The sequence below is a fragment of the Homalodisca vitripennis genome, unplaced genomic scaffold, assembly GCF_021130785.1.
Source record: "Homalodisca vitripennis isolate AUS2020 unplaced genomic scaffold, UT_GWSS_2.1 ScUCBcl_4568;HRSCAF=10826, whole genome shotgun sequence".
In the NCBI taxonomy this organism is placed as follows: domain Eukaryota; kingdom Metazoa; phylum Arthropoda; class Insecta; order Hemiptera; family Cicadellidae; genus Homalodisca; species Homalodisca vitripennis.
In genome coordinates, this window is record NW_025780678.1 from 1 (window position 1) to 17,956 (window position 17,956).

A 17,956-nucleotide genomic window follows, 5' to 3' on the forward strand; every position below is an offset into this window, starting at 1 on the left:
AAGAAGTCTTCAAAGCTCTCATGCTTGTCTTTTGGTTTCGCATTTGAAGGTGACCCACTCATTACTCTAAGGTTAGTTTTATCCTGCGAGAGTATCACAGATCCAGGATTCTGCTCTATGACTTGTTTGTTCTTACTCTGGGAGGAGATTCATCTTCGTACTGGTGATAAGAGAAGTTGCCAGCTGTGTAGTTGGACCATCATCAGTTGTTGTTGTTGTAGTACACTGTTTTTGTGTCGGAGTTTGACAGACTCTCCCCGTTATTGTTGTGGTAGACTGTTTTTGTGTCGGAGTTTTGACAGACTCTCCCCGTTATTGTTGTGGTAGACTGTTTTTTTTGTCGGAGTTTGACAAACCTCTCCCCGTTGTTGTGGACTGTTTTTGTGTCGGAGTTTGACAGACTCTCTCCGTTGTTGTGGACTGCTTTTGTGTCGGAGTTTGACAGACTCTCTCCGTTGTTGTGGACTGTTTTTGTGTCGGAGTTTGACAGACTCTCCCAGTTGTTGATGTAGTAGACTGATTTTGTTCTCTTGCATTTATTGGCTGGCGCATGCTTGCAATGAAGGTTCCAGTATGTTGATTACTCCGTCCGTGGATTTTGTTATTTTCTGTTTCTAGCATTCTTTACTTACTTGTAGTGAGACACTGAATTTGTTCTGTGATTTTCTGCGAGGCGTTTGATTGCTACTAGAAGTGCGATTTAGTTTTATATGCTTGTTTTTTAGATAAAGTTGCTGGTTTGTTCTGTGTTATATTTTAATTTGGCCTCTAGGTTTGAGAGTTTTTCCTCAAGGATACCGTATTTTTTTCTTTTTAGGAGAATAATGTCTACATTTATTGGTGTTAAAGTTGGCTGCACATTATGTTATTGAAGGAAGATCAGTTTGAGTTTGGGAATCTGCTCTTGGTTTTATGGGATTATTTGAGCCCGATTCTGATATTAATTGTAGTTTTTCTTTTAAGACCCTAATGTCATATACTTGGCTCTTAATTTTTTTCTCTACCTGGATTATTATTTCAGCTTGCTTGATGTCATGTTCCTCAAAAATTTGCTTTACTTCATTTAGGTAGTGTTTTTCTTTAACCATCTGTGACTCAAGATCCTTTATTTTTTGTTGATTGTTCTCAATACTTGCTAGATATTTATCTTCTATGTGTTTTAAGTTCCTCTATACTAGCTTCTAGACTAGTTTATTTTGGCCAGATGTCGGCTATTTTTTTCCTTTAATCCTACATTTTCTTCCAAAAGTGCTGAGCCTATTTTTGCCGCCATAGTAAGAATTTTCCTCAATATTATTCTGCTCACTTTCGAGTATATCATGAGTAAGGTCTGATATTGACTGTTCCAATATGCTCTGCTGCATTGGAGAGATAGGTATGCCCTCATCTTGGTTGCTGTATTTTAATGCGACACTTTCTGCTTCTTCCAGGGCTCTGTTGAAGATTCTATTTTTTATCGGTTGTCCGTTTTAAATTTACCAAAAATGTTTTTGTACTCAAAGTAATTTAAAATGTCTGATTCTTTAATAGTGGCAGTTGTATGATCGCCAAAAAATTTTATTGTGTATTTAGGGGTTTTTCCTTTTGTCATTTGGAATTTGCTCCTTTATCACAGCTGGCCAGTGTGGATAGCTTTTCAATTTAGCAAATATAAGTTCTTCTAGGTGGAATTTGAAGTTGTTACACAAGCATTGAAGAATATAACTACTCCTTCAATGTATTGGTATGCAATAAGCAGTACAGCAATGCGTTTATTATAGTGTCTGTACTGTACTGTACTGTATAATTTGTTTATAATATAGTTTTTTTTTTTTAAATCTAATAATTAGCACTTTAAATCAGCCTTATTAATGAGCCACACCCCGCTTCCGCTCGCCCGTACCAAGCTAGCTTAACAAAGAACGTGCTCCCATTGGAGCGGAGCGGGGCCCGACTCACGGAGAGAGAGCAAGGAAAGGCCAAAGAAAGAACGTGGATGGCCAGACATAGTGAAAATATATATATATTTGAGAAGAAAAAAAAAACAAGGGGACAAACGCAGACAAAACTACCCAGAAAGGTTCCCTACTCAGGTGCACCTGGAGAACAAAACTATAAGTGGTCAACCCAGACTTATGGATAAAATTAAAAATCTTTATAAATTTAAGTTAGATAGAATTTAGAGCGCCAAATTTCAAACAGGACAAGCCAAAATCACCCGGAGTCCTGTGGCACAGGGCGGGTTCTTGAAAGGATAGAATTAACCTAAACTTAACTACTTAAAACTAGATAACAAACTGGATAACAATACTTAAATAACAGGCACACTGAGACAATATCACAGCAGGGTATCACAGAGAAATAAATGTCCTCAGGTAGGAAAACCTTAGTAAGCCCGCCATGGCACCGGTGTAAGGACCCGGCCCAAGAATCATGGGAGAGGCGGACATTGGAGCTGGAGCTCGTGAACCCTGCAAGCACAGAGTGCTTCTATAGCCTGTCTTGCTAGGTAAACATTTCAACAAAGTAAAAGTGTATAAACAAGTTTCAGAAGCCCTGGGTACATGAAAATAATTCAAAAGAATAAAAGTTAAGAATTAAGAGTGAAAAAAAAAAGAAAATAGTAAAAAAAAATTTAGAAGGTAAAACTATTATAATCAATAAATATACAGGAAATTACATGTTAAAGTTATAATTAACTGCTGTGACATAAGTAATAGTACAGTACAAAACAAAAGGTAAGTCTAGAAAACCTTTGGTTTAAAAAAACAAAAGAAACTCATATAACCAAGTACAAAAAAATTAAGATAAGGTCAGAATTTCAACTTTAAAGACTAACAGTAAGTAAAAGCAAGCACAAAAGGAGTTGGAACCTTTAGTAAAAGTAGCAGGGACATCTGGGTCAAGCAGAGAGAGCTTAATATAAACATTTGGTGGTACATAAAAAACAATAATAACCATAATACAAGACAACTACCAAGGAAACTAAAAATTATGGAAAAACTTATAAAATACACTATGTAGAGTTTAATTCCTGAACCGAATTAGCTGAAACTTTCTGAAAAGCAGGGGAAAGGCTCCCTGCAGCTATAATAAGGTAAATCCCCCCTGAAAATTTAGGGAAACAAAAGATAGCCTAAGAAACCCTTTGATCTAGGCTTATATTAAACTCTAGGCCTATCTAGGCTAAAAACTTAAACTTAGAAACAGGGTGAAAACAGTTTGCCTAGAGTTGACAGAATAAAAGTTAAATCCGGAAAACATAAATCCCAATTTAAATTCCCCCAAATAACAGTTAGCCTAAGAAACAAAAACAATGGGAAAAGTTAAAGTTGCCAGTTTCAAGGGTCAGTAAAAAAAAATTTTTAGCAGCCTCCTAAGGCTGGGAGAAAAGGAGACAAGTTACTAAATAACACATAACTAATAAATACAAAACTAGAATCCCCAGAACCTATAACTTAAATTCAGAACCACACGCTTATTGAGGTTAACCTGCTAAACGAACAAATATAAGTAAAATATAAATAGCGAACAGTTACTCACTCGTCAGTTGACACAGCCGTGTTTAGCCATACATTTGGGGCAAAACAAAACCCAAAACAAAATAAAAGGGTAAAAACAAAATAAACTTCACTAGTAACGGTCTGAACAGAAGTGAAAGTCGCTACTCTCTCGATCCAGTCGCAGACGACACCAAAGCCTCGAAGAGTCAACGAGAGCAAACACCAACAACAAAATAAAACACTATAACAAAAAAGAGTCGGGAAAACCGAAAGGGGCACGAGAATTTGACCCGGCTCATTAATTAAATTTTATATATATATATATATATATATATATATATATATATATATATATATAATCTATTATATAATCTCATGTCAGTAGCTACTAAATTCACCACTGTACATAAGCAAATATTTTGTCAATAAGTTTTTTATTTTTATTAAAATATTTTCAAATAAAACTGAATGCTAATGAATTATAATTATAGCTTTTTAAAGTGGTATTGAAGAGCTCTCTATTTACAAACAAAACAAAAGCTCTATATTTACAAACAAAAGCAGAAATCAGTGTAGAAGTGCCAGTTTGTTGCTGAGTTGGGTGATTGATGTTTGTCTTGCTAAGTAGATCACTCAATGATAGAGCTGTTCTTCACTACAATTGTTTCAATTAAATACTTTTTAACATGCTTATATTTGAAGACCACAGGGGAAGAACTTGGTAAGTCACATTTCGGTAATTTTTCAGGAGAGCATTTTTTAACTTTAAAAGTCATAAAACATCAAAAATATTGATATATTTAATTTTTGAACTATTTATTTAACAGCTTTATGTAGTTGTATGTTCTTATTTCACCTATAACTATAATTTTTTATTGATATATCCTAATTATTTAACTTTTTCCAAATCACGTCCTGGACTTATCAAGTTTTTCCCCTTTAATTTAGATTTTCACTTTAGTATAGGTATGTAAATAAGTAAAGCCGTTGTGTTTTTTAATTATTTTAAATTTAAATGAGGATTAAACTAATATCATTGAAATGTATGTATTAGAATATTAAACTGTAGGCTACAATTAATCTTATCTTCAAGTTTTGTGAGGTAGGCTGTCAAAGTAGGCTTTAGCTTCCGGCCCACAAAACTGCTTCAGTGCTTTTATGTCGTTGAACTTCTCTTCAGATATTGGTAAAAGCCCTAAAAACACATTCATAAATAACACGGTTATCTGAGGATAAACGCTTGTGTGTATCTATAAAATTGTTTGTTCCTAATGGTTAGTCTAGATCGAGTATGGATTAAAAAATCATACAAATGCAGAACAACAAGATATTTGCTGGATAATACGTCATAATCATTGTCACGTAACTATCTTAAAATATTATTAATATCTCTTACCTTCATACGATATTTCTGGAAGAGGAAACTCTCCATTAGTAAGGTTGTTCATGAGTCGAGCCACTCGTTGAGGTGGAAGTTCTCTGTCCAGTTTCAGCAGGATCCTTCCTCTTGTTTTTATTTCCTGTGGTATCATCTCTAAACTGATGCGATGTCCAATTTGTGGTCTAATTAGGTTGAAGGCCATTTCTTTCAAAAAATCACAACGGCTCACATGGTCAAGTTTTTTATTTGTTTTATATATTACAAGAGCATTCACTCCTACATTCAGGATATAAAAGAAGAGTGTTAATGGCCATCTTCGTGAGTTCCTCGAAGTGTCGTATTGACGACACATTTTGTCTAGAATGTCCACGCCGTACTTTGTTTCGTTGTAGGATGTAATGATCATGGGTTTTTCGCTCATCACCTGTATTTTGATCGATAGCCATGTTTCCATGCATAGTTGATATTGCTAACACAGCCTTCTTCCTCTTCGGCACGTACGATACTAATGTACAGTTTTTTTTTAAAGCCAAACAAACTGCTTTTGACTTCTCGTGAGTTATCAGGTAAAAAGTTTGGGGGAACTTCAGCTTTGTTCTTTCTCAGAGTAGCAATCATTGTTATTTTTTCTTCTTCCCGTAGCTTTATTGCCAAGGGTACAGATGCGAACCAATTGTCACAGGTAATATTTCTATTGGTTCCTGAAATAGGCTGCACCAATCTCAAAACTAAGTCAGATGTCTTGCTGCTTATTCTAAAAGGGCCTACTGGTTGCTTCCGTACATACACTTCAAGATTTGTAGTATAGAAGTTTGTTGTAGAAACCGTAGCAAATATTTTTATCCCGTATTTAGCAGGTTTTACTAGGCATGTAAACCCGAAAGGTACAGTTTCCTCTGAATCCAACTAGCTGTTCGTCAATGGTAAGGTAGTCAGTTGGTTTGTATGCATTCTTGCAATTGAACACAAACATCTCAAATACTTCACGAAAAGCAGCAAGGTTGTCAACAGATTTTCTTTCATCTCTGTTGTGGACGTTATCAAATCTCAGACAACGTAAAAGAAATCGAAACCTCTTGGCGCTCATGGTTAGATGAACAGCCTCTACTCCCGTTCGTTGTGAATTATCCCACATTTCAAATAAGTTTCTTCTGCCAGCCTTCAAAACCCCAGCAAGGTATATTATACCAATCAACGCACGAATTTCTCGGGAATCAGTGGGCCTAGCATCCCTTTCTCTGTCAAACAGGTTGAATTTTCATTATGTAAATGTTGGTGTAGGGGAGAGTGGGGCAAAACCGACCTCAAAAGCTTTGATCATAAAAAATATAAAAAATCTGTAACACATTTTGAAACGATAAACATGAATATGAAAACTATGTTTGTTAGTTAACAAAAGCTGAAGGGTTTTTTATTATATCTTCTCGTATTTTTATTTTATGATTTTTTTTGTCAAAGCTTGCAAAGTGACAGTTTTGCCCCACCGGTGGGGTAAAACCGACTCACATGTTATTTAAATGCGAAAATTATTTTATTAACAATTTGTATGAAAACTACAAATGTTGTCAAATAAAAGATAATGTTTAAAGTATGCACACAAATCACATTCAAAGTCATCGTCCATCTCTTCGCATTTTGTACATGCTTCATGAGCCCATCCCCTGCAGCTTTTGCACTGGATCCAACCTTCTTTGGCTTTTGAGTTTCAATATAGTTCGTTACAGAATATGCACGCCTCTTCTGCCTCTTCTTCGTCTGAGCTCGAATCGGAGACTTCATCAGTTTTTTTCTTTTTATTTTTAGAATCAAGGATTTTGTTTGAGTTAGGAGTTTTAGTGGTAGAGGGTTGGGATTTCTTGGGATTGTTTTATAAATTGTTCTCACTGTCATCGAAAGGATAAGATAGCTTTCTCTTTAATTGTTTTGACTTTTGCTTTACTTGTTTTCCGTTGTTTTCTTTTCCATTCTGTTCTTTTGCTTTTGCATCTCTTTTTTTATTTTTTCTTCCAATTGCTTTTTTGCAACAGCGGCCTCTAACTCTGCTTTATAAGGCGATGATGTTAGAATAGCCGTTTTTTCCTTGCTTTCTACCTATTTTTTTTTTTTTTGCCTTACTGCTTCTTGCGGGACAGGCATTAACGCCGTAGGTGAAATTTTAAATGCTGTTTTACTGGTGGACCTGAGGACGTTCAGGGCTGGGATAGTTGAGGTATGAAGGAGGTTGATGGTAGGACTTATGGAACTGAGGAAGTTGATGACAATTTTGGTGGAGTAGAGAGGTCAGCTGCAGTGCTAAACCTGGAGAAGAGGTTGATGGCAGTGCTGGTGAGGCCGAGGAGGTCAGCTGCAGTGCTACCTCTGGAGCAGATGAGGTCAGTGCTTCGCCTGGAGCAGAGGAGGTTGATGGCAGTGCTGGCGTGGCCGAGGAGGTCAGCTGCAGTGCTACGTCTGGAGCAGATGAGGTCAGTGCTGCGCCTGGAGCAGAGGAGGTTGATGGCAGTGCTGGCGTGGCCGAGGAGGTCAGCTGCAGTGCTACGTCTGGAGCAGATGAGGTCAGTGCTGCGCCTGGAGCAGAGGAGATTGATGGCAGTGCTGGTGAGGCCGAGGAGGTTGATGGCAGTGCTGGTGAGGCTGAGGAGGTCAGCTGCAGCACTGGAGCTTCCCGCTCAGTCGTTTCTGATGGAGCAAATAAATGGTCTGGGAAAATGTCTCTATTAAAAGGATATATTCCAGTGTTCAAGAAACCGTTGATAGCCGTTTGCATTATAGCTGCTCGAGGAAATGCTCTGCTCATTAGCTGGCCAATCTGATATATAGTCACGCTTCTTCCAGGGTGAGCTAATAGCCACTTTCTGACCTCCTGTTCGTAATATGTACTTATTGGGGCCATACAAGTTACATCTAGGGTTTGGAGTCGGTGTGTTGTGTGTGGTGGAAAGCACAACAGTATCACGTTGTGTTCCCGCGCCAGCTGAATTAGTTCTAGGCTCTTTGCATGTGATTCATGTCCATCTAGCAATAGAAGGACTGGTTTGTCAGGTCTAGGATTTGAAAACTACAAACCTTGTAAAACCATACAACAAAAGATTGTTTGGTTATCCATCCTGTCTCGTAGTAGCATGCAAATGATTCCGGAGGAGCTTCATCAATCAACAATGGATTTTCCTTTTCCCTTGGGAAGACGAACATGAGTGGCATATACACTCCTGATGCACTTATACACGTTTCAGCTATCACAAGTACTCCACGTTCAGCCGATGATAGACTACCGACTTGCTTTTTCCCACGAAGTGCCAACATCTTTGAAGGTTTGTTGGCCACTGTCAGTATTCCCGTTTCATCCACGTTGTATATGTCACTTGGCTGAATGTTGAACTCTTTGTAAATTAATTCAAGTAGATCGAAGAATCTTCCAACTGCAAACTTGTTAAATCCTTTAGCGCGAGCCAAGGACGTGGTTTCAGGTGATCTAAGTGACAATTCTTGGTGTCTGCGTATGAACCCATAATACCAGTCTTTTCCGGCCATTTGTTTTTCTTGGTTGAAAGAATGTCTAATTTGGTTTTGCTCTGCAAGCTCAAATGCTAATGACCGAAGGTCTCTAATCGTTAGGCCAAACAATCTTCCTTCCAAACGTAAGATGTGCTCTACCAGTTCAGTTTCTTGATCCGGAGAAAAAACAGTCAAGTACCCGCCCTAACCTTTTGCAAGCTGCTACTTCAGCTGTTGATTGATTTTGCCGAGCCTTCTTTACTCTGTCAATCAAAGTTGTACGTGGAACGTTGAATGTCGCAGATGCTGTTGTGTAGCCCATTCTTCCGTCAAGAACAGCTTCAATTGCCTCTGTCATACCTTCGAAAGACCAGCTCTGTCTGTCGGTTTTTTTCTTTTGTAGTTGCGTACCATTTCTGGAAAAAAAAAAAAAAAACACTATTGTTTGATTCAGAAACGGTGCAGTTGGTTGAATATGGAGCCGCCCACACATATTACGTAACGTTCCAAGAGGTGAAGGGAATGTGCTTACGTTATAAAGCGTTACGTTAGAAAAAAAGGCTTAAGCATATGTACGTGATACAATATAGGGCCTTTTTAATGGTATTTTTTACTAATTTGTGCGCCCCAATCAAAACCTATATGTTAAGGGCCTAATCTTATTTATTTTAAAGTAAAAAATACTTCTAAATAGAAGTAAGCCTTTGAGTGAACAAAATAGCTTAGGTTACGTAATATATGGGCGAACCAAGAGTTCAAATATTATTGTTAATGATAAAAAACTTACAAATATTTACGTAGGTTTCAGGCAGAATACAAAAGTTTACCTTTTACAAGGCTATTATATATAGCTTTAAATTATATGAGACACTGTTGCTATTTAATTTTAGGTAGGTTTTTTACAAGGTAAAATGATAAAAAAGTGGTTTTAAACTTTGTTAAATAAGACTTAGAAAATAGACAAACCGTGGGGCATAACCGACCCCGGTCGGTTTTGCCCCGCGGTACTCGATTATACTAAAATGGCGTCTACATCCTACAGATCAGCAGTTGGTCTTTCAATTTATGTTAAAATTTAAGATAAAACACAGTGATTTCAAGAGCGGTTACTTACCGAATTCGATCTCAACTCTGTTGGTGGACGAGGAGCGAACAAAACTTAACCAAAATCGGTAAAATTATCCGTCAAAACTTATAAAATTCACTGCATCAAAGCGTAAGTACGTAGCGCGACGGGACCAAGCTACATCGGACTGTCATGGTCGCTGCGTCAACAGTGCTGCGTGCGCATGCCCGCCAGTGGTGCCAACTAGACAAAATTGCCGGGTCGGTCGGTTTTGCCCCACTCTCCCCTAATCAACAACTTTTTTCACTATTTCATTATCAATAAGACACTGTTAAGGTGGCATTCCTAAGCGACGACTGTGGCGACTCCAACCGCACTGCTCGAGCCGCGCGGCCAGAACCACAACGGCTGTAGCCGACAGGTACATTCCTTAGGAGCGACTAGAGCAGTTGGGTTTTAGACGTCATGGCAGATGCATCAGTGTTTGGGGTTAGCCTATATTCTACTGCAAGAAGAAGAGGAAGAAGAAATATTGTTGGTTAAGTTCAAAAAGAATGAAAATCCACATCCATTGTACCTATCAAGATGCCAAGAGGGGTTTCAAAAGATTTTAATTCAGAGACATCTTCTGCAGGACGACTCAATGTTCAGAAAGTTTTTTCGTTTGAATAGAGTCCCAGTTTGATTACATATTATCATGCATCGAAAGCGGTTTAATCAGAAAATCATGCAACAAAGTCAAACAGCCCATCAGCCCTGCAGAAAAATTGGGACTGACGCTAAGGTAAGAATATATAATATAACAGTAAATGCTTAAAAAACAATATGTTTATTAAAAAAACATTAGGCCTACATTGGAAAACATCCATATCATAAACCTATTAAAACAGTATGTTAGTTTGCATGTGCAGATTATTTAAATTTCATACCACATTGTGTTGGTCAATAGAGTGAAGTCGTACTCATCATCATCATTCGAAATAGATGGTGATTGAAGTGTCAAATTCGAGCTGCAAGAAGTGGAGGACTTGTCATCAAACCGTGGGACATTATGAGCTCGATTTACTTCTTCCAATTCCAATTGGCTAACAATTTGACAAATTTCCATCCTCGCACGGATTTGATTTTCAGGGGAAAATTTTTTAACTGTCATAGCCATACTTTGGAAAAATACATCAATGGGATGTTGCTCTTTTGGCTTATCCAAAATAGCTGACATTAGTTTAGATCTTTCTTCAGAATTCCTCTTAAAAACTTTGAGAATACTTTCTCCTGATAATTTAGTTTTCAGCTTTCGTTTTTTTGATTGCTTCGGCACACCATCACCATCGAGCTGCTCGGGTTCTTCGGATAGATCTTTGTTAAGATCCTCTGGATCACGAATTTCAGAATAAACAGATTCTTCGGCCATTTCAACATTTTCAGTTTCTTGTCCATCAACTTTTGTTTCATCATCTTGAGTGATAGTATTTGTGACTGTCCTAAAACAACGCAAAAAGAGTTTATTAGTTTTTCCATAATAGTTCCATAATAGGTTGTTCATACACTATACACTGAGAGAAAAGGGGTGTTTGAACATACTTAAATACGTTTTTATCGAATAAAGATAAATATTTTAGTTTCAACATTAAGTCAAACAATAGAGGTACCTATGTTATTTACGTATGTGATGTTGGTGTTGAGTGACGCCACTATATGACGTTCCAACCGCAAGATGTATGAAAAATAAGTAGTCAATTGAATTGTGTTTCTTACTTATGCCTATGATAATATGTAAATAGAAAATTTACATATTACAACTATGTTGGTTATAAAAGTATTAATTGCATAGTATGTTATTTACTTAATTTTGGAGAAGCAGTGAGGAATTTACTAATCGGAAGTACGTTATTTAATTACTTTCAAGAGCACATATACGGAGTATCCCCGAACTTCCCACCAATATTTTCAGGTATTATTCCTGGACCAAAGACAAACTAAAAATATAATATTCAAACTTTCACAAACTAAAGATGTTGTAAAATGTATAAATCTAATTTTTTACCTCCTTTTTACCGAAACTGTTAGGTATTAGTATCAAATAATCAAGAATAAAAGGTCAATAACAAAAGTCATGTATAAAAAAATATCTAATATCACATTGCCAGTTTCAGGCCAACTTACTCTCTCTCACATTCGACCACGTTCATGAATTCAAGGTAGTCTTCAAGATGCCATTTGCGCACTTTCTTTGAACTCGCAGATCCTGTGGGAAGTTTTTTGGCTCTTTTGCGCCTCATATATGTATCCCGGATATTTTTCCATCGGTTTTTACACTCTTCAGCTGAAAAAAAAATGTTTCATTAAATTTTACGAATTTTTTCAGGTATTTAGCAGTTGGAGAAAGCTTCGCTTCTTTGTCATTTGCATTCCGAATATCAGCAAGTTATATAAGTCGTATTATCAAGGAAGTATTAGAAGTATGCAGTGCAAGACTTCCAGCTGAATTCATGCCAACTCCTACTACTCAAGACCTCCTCTTACTGTCGAAGGCCTTTGAAGAATTATGGAATTTTTCCCCAATTTTATATTGGCAGTAGATGGAAAACATGTACGGATTTCTTGTCCAGCAAGTAGTGGATCCCAATTTTTTAATTACAAAGAGTACTTTTCAATAGTTTTGCTAGCTTTTGTAGATGCTAATTATAAGTTTGTTATGGTTGACATTGGTTCCTACGGACGCGAAGGAGACAGTGGTATTTTAGAAAAATCTAACTTAGGGGGGCTAATCAGAAATGAACAGTTCTATCCTCCACCAAGGACTGTAGGTACAAAAGAGCTTCCTTATGTTATAGTAGGTGATGAAGCCTTTAAACTTTCAATGCATTTAATGAAACCTTTCACAAGACCAGAAGCTCGTACTAATAAAAGAAAAGCTGTTTTCAACTACAGACTGTCTCGTGCAGGAAGAGTATCGGAAAATTCCTTTGCATTACTGTCTCAAGTTTTTCGTGTTTTTTTATACCCCAATAGCAGTCAACTCAGGGGTCACAGACAAGTTAATATTGACTGCCTGTTGCCTGCACAATATGCTACGCGATGCGTACCTTGAAGAAAATGGCCAGTGTTATTTTGAGCTCTCCAACTCGGAACCATTACCATCACAAAATATGATTCCTTTGCGTGCTGGAGGTGGCTTTGGTAACCTTGAAGGTTTTGACATAAGAGACCGTTTTTGTGACTACTTTAATAGCAAAAGTGGATCCGTACATTGGCAAATGACACACGTCAACAAGACAGACGAACAATTAAAGAGGAAAAGAAAACCCTATTAAAGGGATGTAACTTTTGTGTTCATAAACATAAGTCAAATGTACTTTATACTTACTGTAAATAAATAAGCAAATATAATACTTTACCTGGTAATTTCATTTTCATGCCAATTTCACTCCACACGTTATCTCTGACGTTTGCATCCTTGTACAGGTGGTGTTTTGCGTTAAAAAGACAAGGGTGTTCACGCACTAGTTCGATGAGTCTTGAGTCTTCCATAATTGATGAACAATGCACACCAAAACAGTAAAAACAGCTTCAGTCGTCGCGGCTGTTACGACTAGACTGCTCATGTGAGCAGTCCAGTCGTACGGCTCGAGCCGCCGCATTACAGTCGCTTCTGTCGCGCGGCGCTAGTCGCGTCATAGGAATGGGTTTTCGTTTACTTACATGCGATGCGGTATGAGTCATAGTCGCGCGGCTCGAGCCGTGCGGCTGGAGCCGCGACAGTCGTCGCTTAGGAATGCCACCTTAAGACAGCTCAGAATGACTACTACATGAGTTGTCCTCGCCGCTCGGGTGGCCAGTGTCACTGCCCACGGCGATCTCTGCGTCAGCTGTTATTCATCGTAGCGGCCTTCCTCCTCCAACTCGGAATTATTTCGTAGTAAAACCTGCAATGTTTACATGTGGGATTTAAAATTTAAATAATTAAAAACCAACTACTTTATACCAATTGTTTTATTGCTTATACAGACACACAATAATGGAATTATAATATACATTTGGTTTACATTTGAAAGTGCAATAAATTACATACTTATAGAATAATAAAATTAAAACCTTATATTGCCACTTATACAATCACTATGGCCGACTTTGATTTCATTGTTCTTTTAAAAACTAATATTACTTTACTGCAATTGTTTTATTGCTTATACAGACACACATTAATGGAATTATAATATACATTTGGTTTACATTAATTTGAAATTGGAATTAGATACTTATTGAATAATGAAAGAAATTAAAACTTTATATTGCTACTTATTAACTTATGCTATCACTGTGGCCGACTTTAGTTTCATTGTTCTTTTAACTTTTTGCTTGAGTGGTATTTCTCAAAACACTCGCCGATATGGAGCCCTGGATTGTTGGAGCATGTTTTGCAAAAGAAATTTGTTCGTTTTCTTTGCATCCCCGGCCTTCTGTCACTGCAAACAGAGCAGTCCTTGGTTTTGCCAGTCTGTAGAGGATAGGGTAAATGTAATTTTCCGTTAAGTCTTTCATCATCTACACTGTTAGACGGTCTTCCTCTTTTCTTCATATTCCGCACTTCCCCGACTAATTCTGTGATCAACATTTTTCTGTAACTTCTCTGTCTAACTTGATGTTGTTGGTCTTGATTGGCATTGTAAAGTACAAATGAGTTGACGATGGCGGTTTCCAACAACCAGAAGAAAACTTTCCTCCACCACTTGATCGACTTCCTGGTAAAAGAGTATGATGATATGTAGTGGTCCGCAAGATCAACTCCCCCCATGTACTTGTTATAATTGCAAACTATAGTCGGTTTTTTCACCTCTTGTACTACGTTATCTTTTTGCTGTCGCCTAACTGCCACGGTAGTGTTATCACCATACAGTGTACTTAGCATTGACACTACCTTTTTGTCTTTCCACAGTAACAGAGAAAACTTTTCATCTTTCCTGAAGGTTTTTATGTCCCCTTGTTTCAGTTTAAGCTTTTGAGTCTGTTTTTTGGCATTTTTTCTTTGTGGTTTCACAATTGCGGGTAGGCCATTTCTGTTTAACATTACAGTACCTGTTAGATAAACATTCCACTCTAGAAGTTCTGCTGCCAGATCCATATTTGTATACCACCTGTCATTGAAGACGTGGAGGCCCTCAATGTTGCCATAAGATTCCTTAAGCTTAGCTACAAGATGTAGGACAATGCGGCTTGTAACTCCTAAATCTGGCCTATTCAAGCGGTCAGTTGTTGTTTTACCAAAGTATGGCTCAATAGCGCAGATATATCCAGTTGAGGACTCAGACAACACAAACACCTTAATTCCCCATTTAATCGGCTTGTCTTTATTGTAGACTTTAAAGACTATACGTCCTTTGAAGCCTATGGTGCTTTCATCAACACTGACTTCTTTTTGTGGGACATAATATTCTCTGAACTTTTTATCCAGATACGCAGAAACATTTCTTACCTTACCGGAACGAGTCAATGTCCCAGCGACAGGACCAGAAGGAGGTGGGCATATGTGCAAATTCCAGAATATTTGTAAGAATCTTTCTTTACTTAAAACATCCTTAAAAAATGGTTGGTAGTCTACGCAATTTGTGGAAAAGTAGTCAGCCATTTCTGGTTTGCCGTTCATTCCCATATTTATAATAACTCCAAGGGAAAGCTTTCAATTCTGAAAGTGTTAGTTCTATCCATGACCACCATACTGATTTCTTTTGTAAAGGTGTGTTTTTCTGAATTTTTTCAATAGCATATCTGTTTGTTTCTTTTACGATTTCTATCAATAGGCTATCAGTAAAGAAAAGCTGAAAAAACTCTAAAGGGGTTGAAGGTTTCTCATTACCTGCAAGTTGAAAACCACTAACCTGTGTCCAAATAAATTTGTAAAAGTTTCCATCACCTTCAGACTATTACATTTTTTAAATAAAAGACTAACCAAGTTTATTTATAAGTTGTTAGATGTAAGATTTTGTTTAGTTTTAAGATTTGTTCTCAGTTATTTCTAATTTCATAGGTTAATTTTAAGTTTAATTAAGATTTTCATGTTACATAATATAGGCCTAAGACCACTATTAGTTAAGACACAACATAATATCATCATTTCATGCAAACACATTCCAAAACAATATTAATTATAAGAAAACATGTACCTAAATAAGAAGATTCAAAAAGAATTATAATATTAACTAGCCTATCCAATTTCAACATGGCCTAACCATAATTGAATTTTAACTCTAGACCTGACACAATGACAAATAGATTAGATTTATTTAGTTTCTTATAATATTATGTAATATAGCTCTGAACATCACCAAAATATGTTAAAAATCACTTATTAGATATTAAATACCATTATCCTGTAGTTAATTATAAACAAACATAATTTAGAGCCTAGTTTAACAATATTTTTCAATACCAGAATAATAGTACATTTAATAGCGAAAAGGACCCAGTATATAGATAATTACCACCCAAGATCATAAAAATCATCTACAAAAGGATTTTTGAATATAATTTCTTTCGATGCTCGGGATAACCTAACAGGGAGCAATCGACAGTGGAGGTTTGGTGTAATAATAGCAGCCATCTTGGACAGTGACCACTGACCTATCTCAAGTAACATCCTACCGCGAAAATAGATGTTCTTTCAAATCAAACACTTGCCCATGCATTAAAATAAGACTTCTTATATAATATATTTAATAATCTCTAGATTTAAGAACAAAACAAATTATACTTTTCTATAGTAGATTTTTGTAAGGAATACGAATTTAATAATGCCCACACCCACAATATAATAATTTAGAACCTTAGCATAAGTATATTTAAGCACTTGTACGACAGGAGAAGCCATTAACTATTACCAAACAATGCTTATATATTTAAAAAAAAAAAAACTTGTCCGAATACCTAAAGATCGTTTCTTTTAATATAATCCGATATATTTCTAAATTATTATTTTTAATTATAATAGCAATAAAGGAACATTTAAATCAAATTCTAAAACTTCAAACCCAAAACCCTTCTTCCTCACTCTGACCAATAAGAAAAATTCCTCAGTTCGCCATTGTTAACTGACCACTCTGATTGGCCAGCAGTGATCTAAACAGCTTCACATGGACCCAAGCCATCTTGTTAGCATCTTTAACCAGTCTCCTCGAGGTCTTGAGACAAGACAGACCTCCGTGTACTGACTACTACATTTTTTTTAAATTTATCATAAAAACCTTCAATTTAACCAGTAAAATATCAAATTACACAGTACACTTACCTGAGCTTCGAGAATATTCCTTTTATATTTGACAAAGGGAATTAGTTGAGTGAGAACATTGAACTTATCATAATTGACACCAAGCAGTGTATTATACTTGGTACTTTTCACTCTCATATTCGTCGCTTCATCTGCCAGAACTGACATCCAGCATCAAGAGAAGTATTTCAAATAGAACTTCAAGAACTTCAGCACATAGAACATCCAGATCTTCACTCTCATCATTTCACCAAACTACCCACCAGGATGGAGCCCGTCTTCTAGACACTCGTCAAGGGTACCCTTCATCACAACCCAGCTATCCAATCGCTCAATAAAGGAGAAAAACTGGTCAGAGATTTAATTTATATTCCAATATAAACATTTATTTCAAAGATCACTGTCCAAACCCAATCAAATGAACTTAAAATTGTACTAAATTTCCTTTAAAAGCTCATAAAATACTTTAATATCAATTTTCTGTCATAATATTCTTTTTTACTTACAATTAATATCAATTTCTTTATTTCAATATTTTAATCTTCCAAACAATAACTGTCATGATAAATAATTTAATATATGGCTGTCTTTTCTTTTAAATTGTCTTTGTCAGGTGAAAGAACCTACCCCTAGATAAGAGCAGAACAATTGTATTTTAATAGAGCATTCATTATATTTTAAAAGAACCCTGAGAATTATTAATAAAAGAATTGTAAAAGAAATTAATAATTATAGTTCATTAAAAAGTTTGTAATACAGATTTGTAAACAAGAATTTATTTATTTTCTCAACCACCCTTTTTCTTTTCATTTAAGATATAATAATAAATTGACACCACAACGTGAGAGAGAATTTTAATAAGACCATTCTTTCCATTCTCTAGCCACGTCTAGGCCTACTATATTTCCATTGTCTGTCTCATCTAGGCCTACTATATGTGCATTGTCTGTCTGGTCTACTTCATCATTATGTTCAATATAATTTGAATCTTCTTCAAATAGTTCTTTAACAGTTACATAGTTATCAAAATCACCACTGAAATTAGACTGTACATCACTGTCATGATTTGGGTCAACATCACTATTTTCATTAAACAGTATCTCTTCAAAATCGTCAGGGACTAAAGGTTTATCCATATTGACAACTGTTAATAAATTGCATTTATCTAAATATAAATAACTGCACGATATCTAACACAATAACAAGTAAACTAGGTTAATCACAATATTTACAACACTTCAACAAATCTGAAATGCTCCCACTGTCAAATGGTA

The 17,956-nt window shown here is 36.3% G+C and overlaps 1 protein-coding gene across 1 annotated transcript; it reads right to left on the reverse strand.

Moving 5' to 3' along the window:
- Positions 1-9,564: 9,564 nt before the first annotated feature.
- Positions 9,565-12,952, reverse strand: LOC124372993. Its single transcript, XM_046831402.1, has 4 exons — positions 12,820-12,952; positions 11,585-11,744; positions 10,688-10,902; positions 9,565-9,707 (listed from the first exon to the last, which is right to left on the reverse strand). The coding sequence occupies exons 1-4, from the start codon at positions 12,950-12,952 to the stop codon at positions 9,565-9,567; spliced, it is 651 nt and encodes a 216-aa protein (XP_046687358.1).
- Between the last annotated feature and the right edge of the window lie 5,004 nt (positions 12,953-17,956).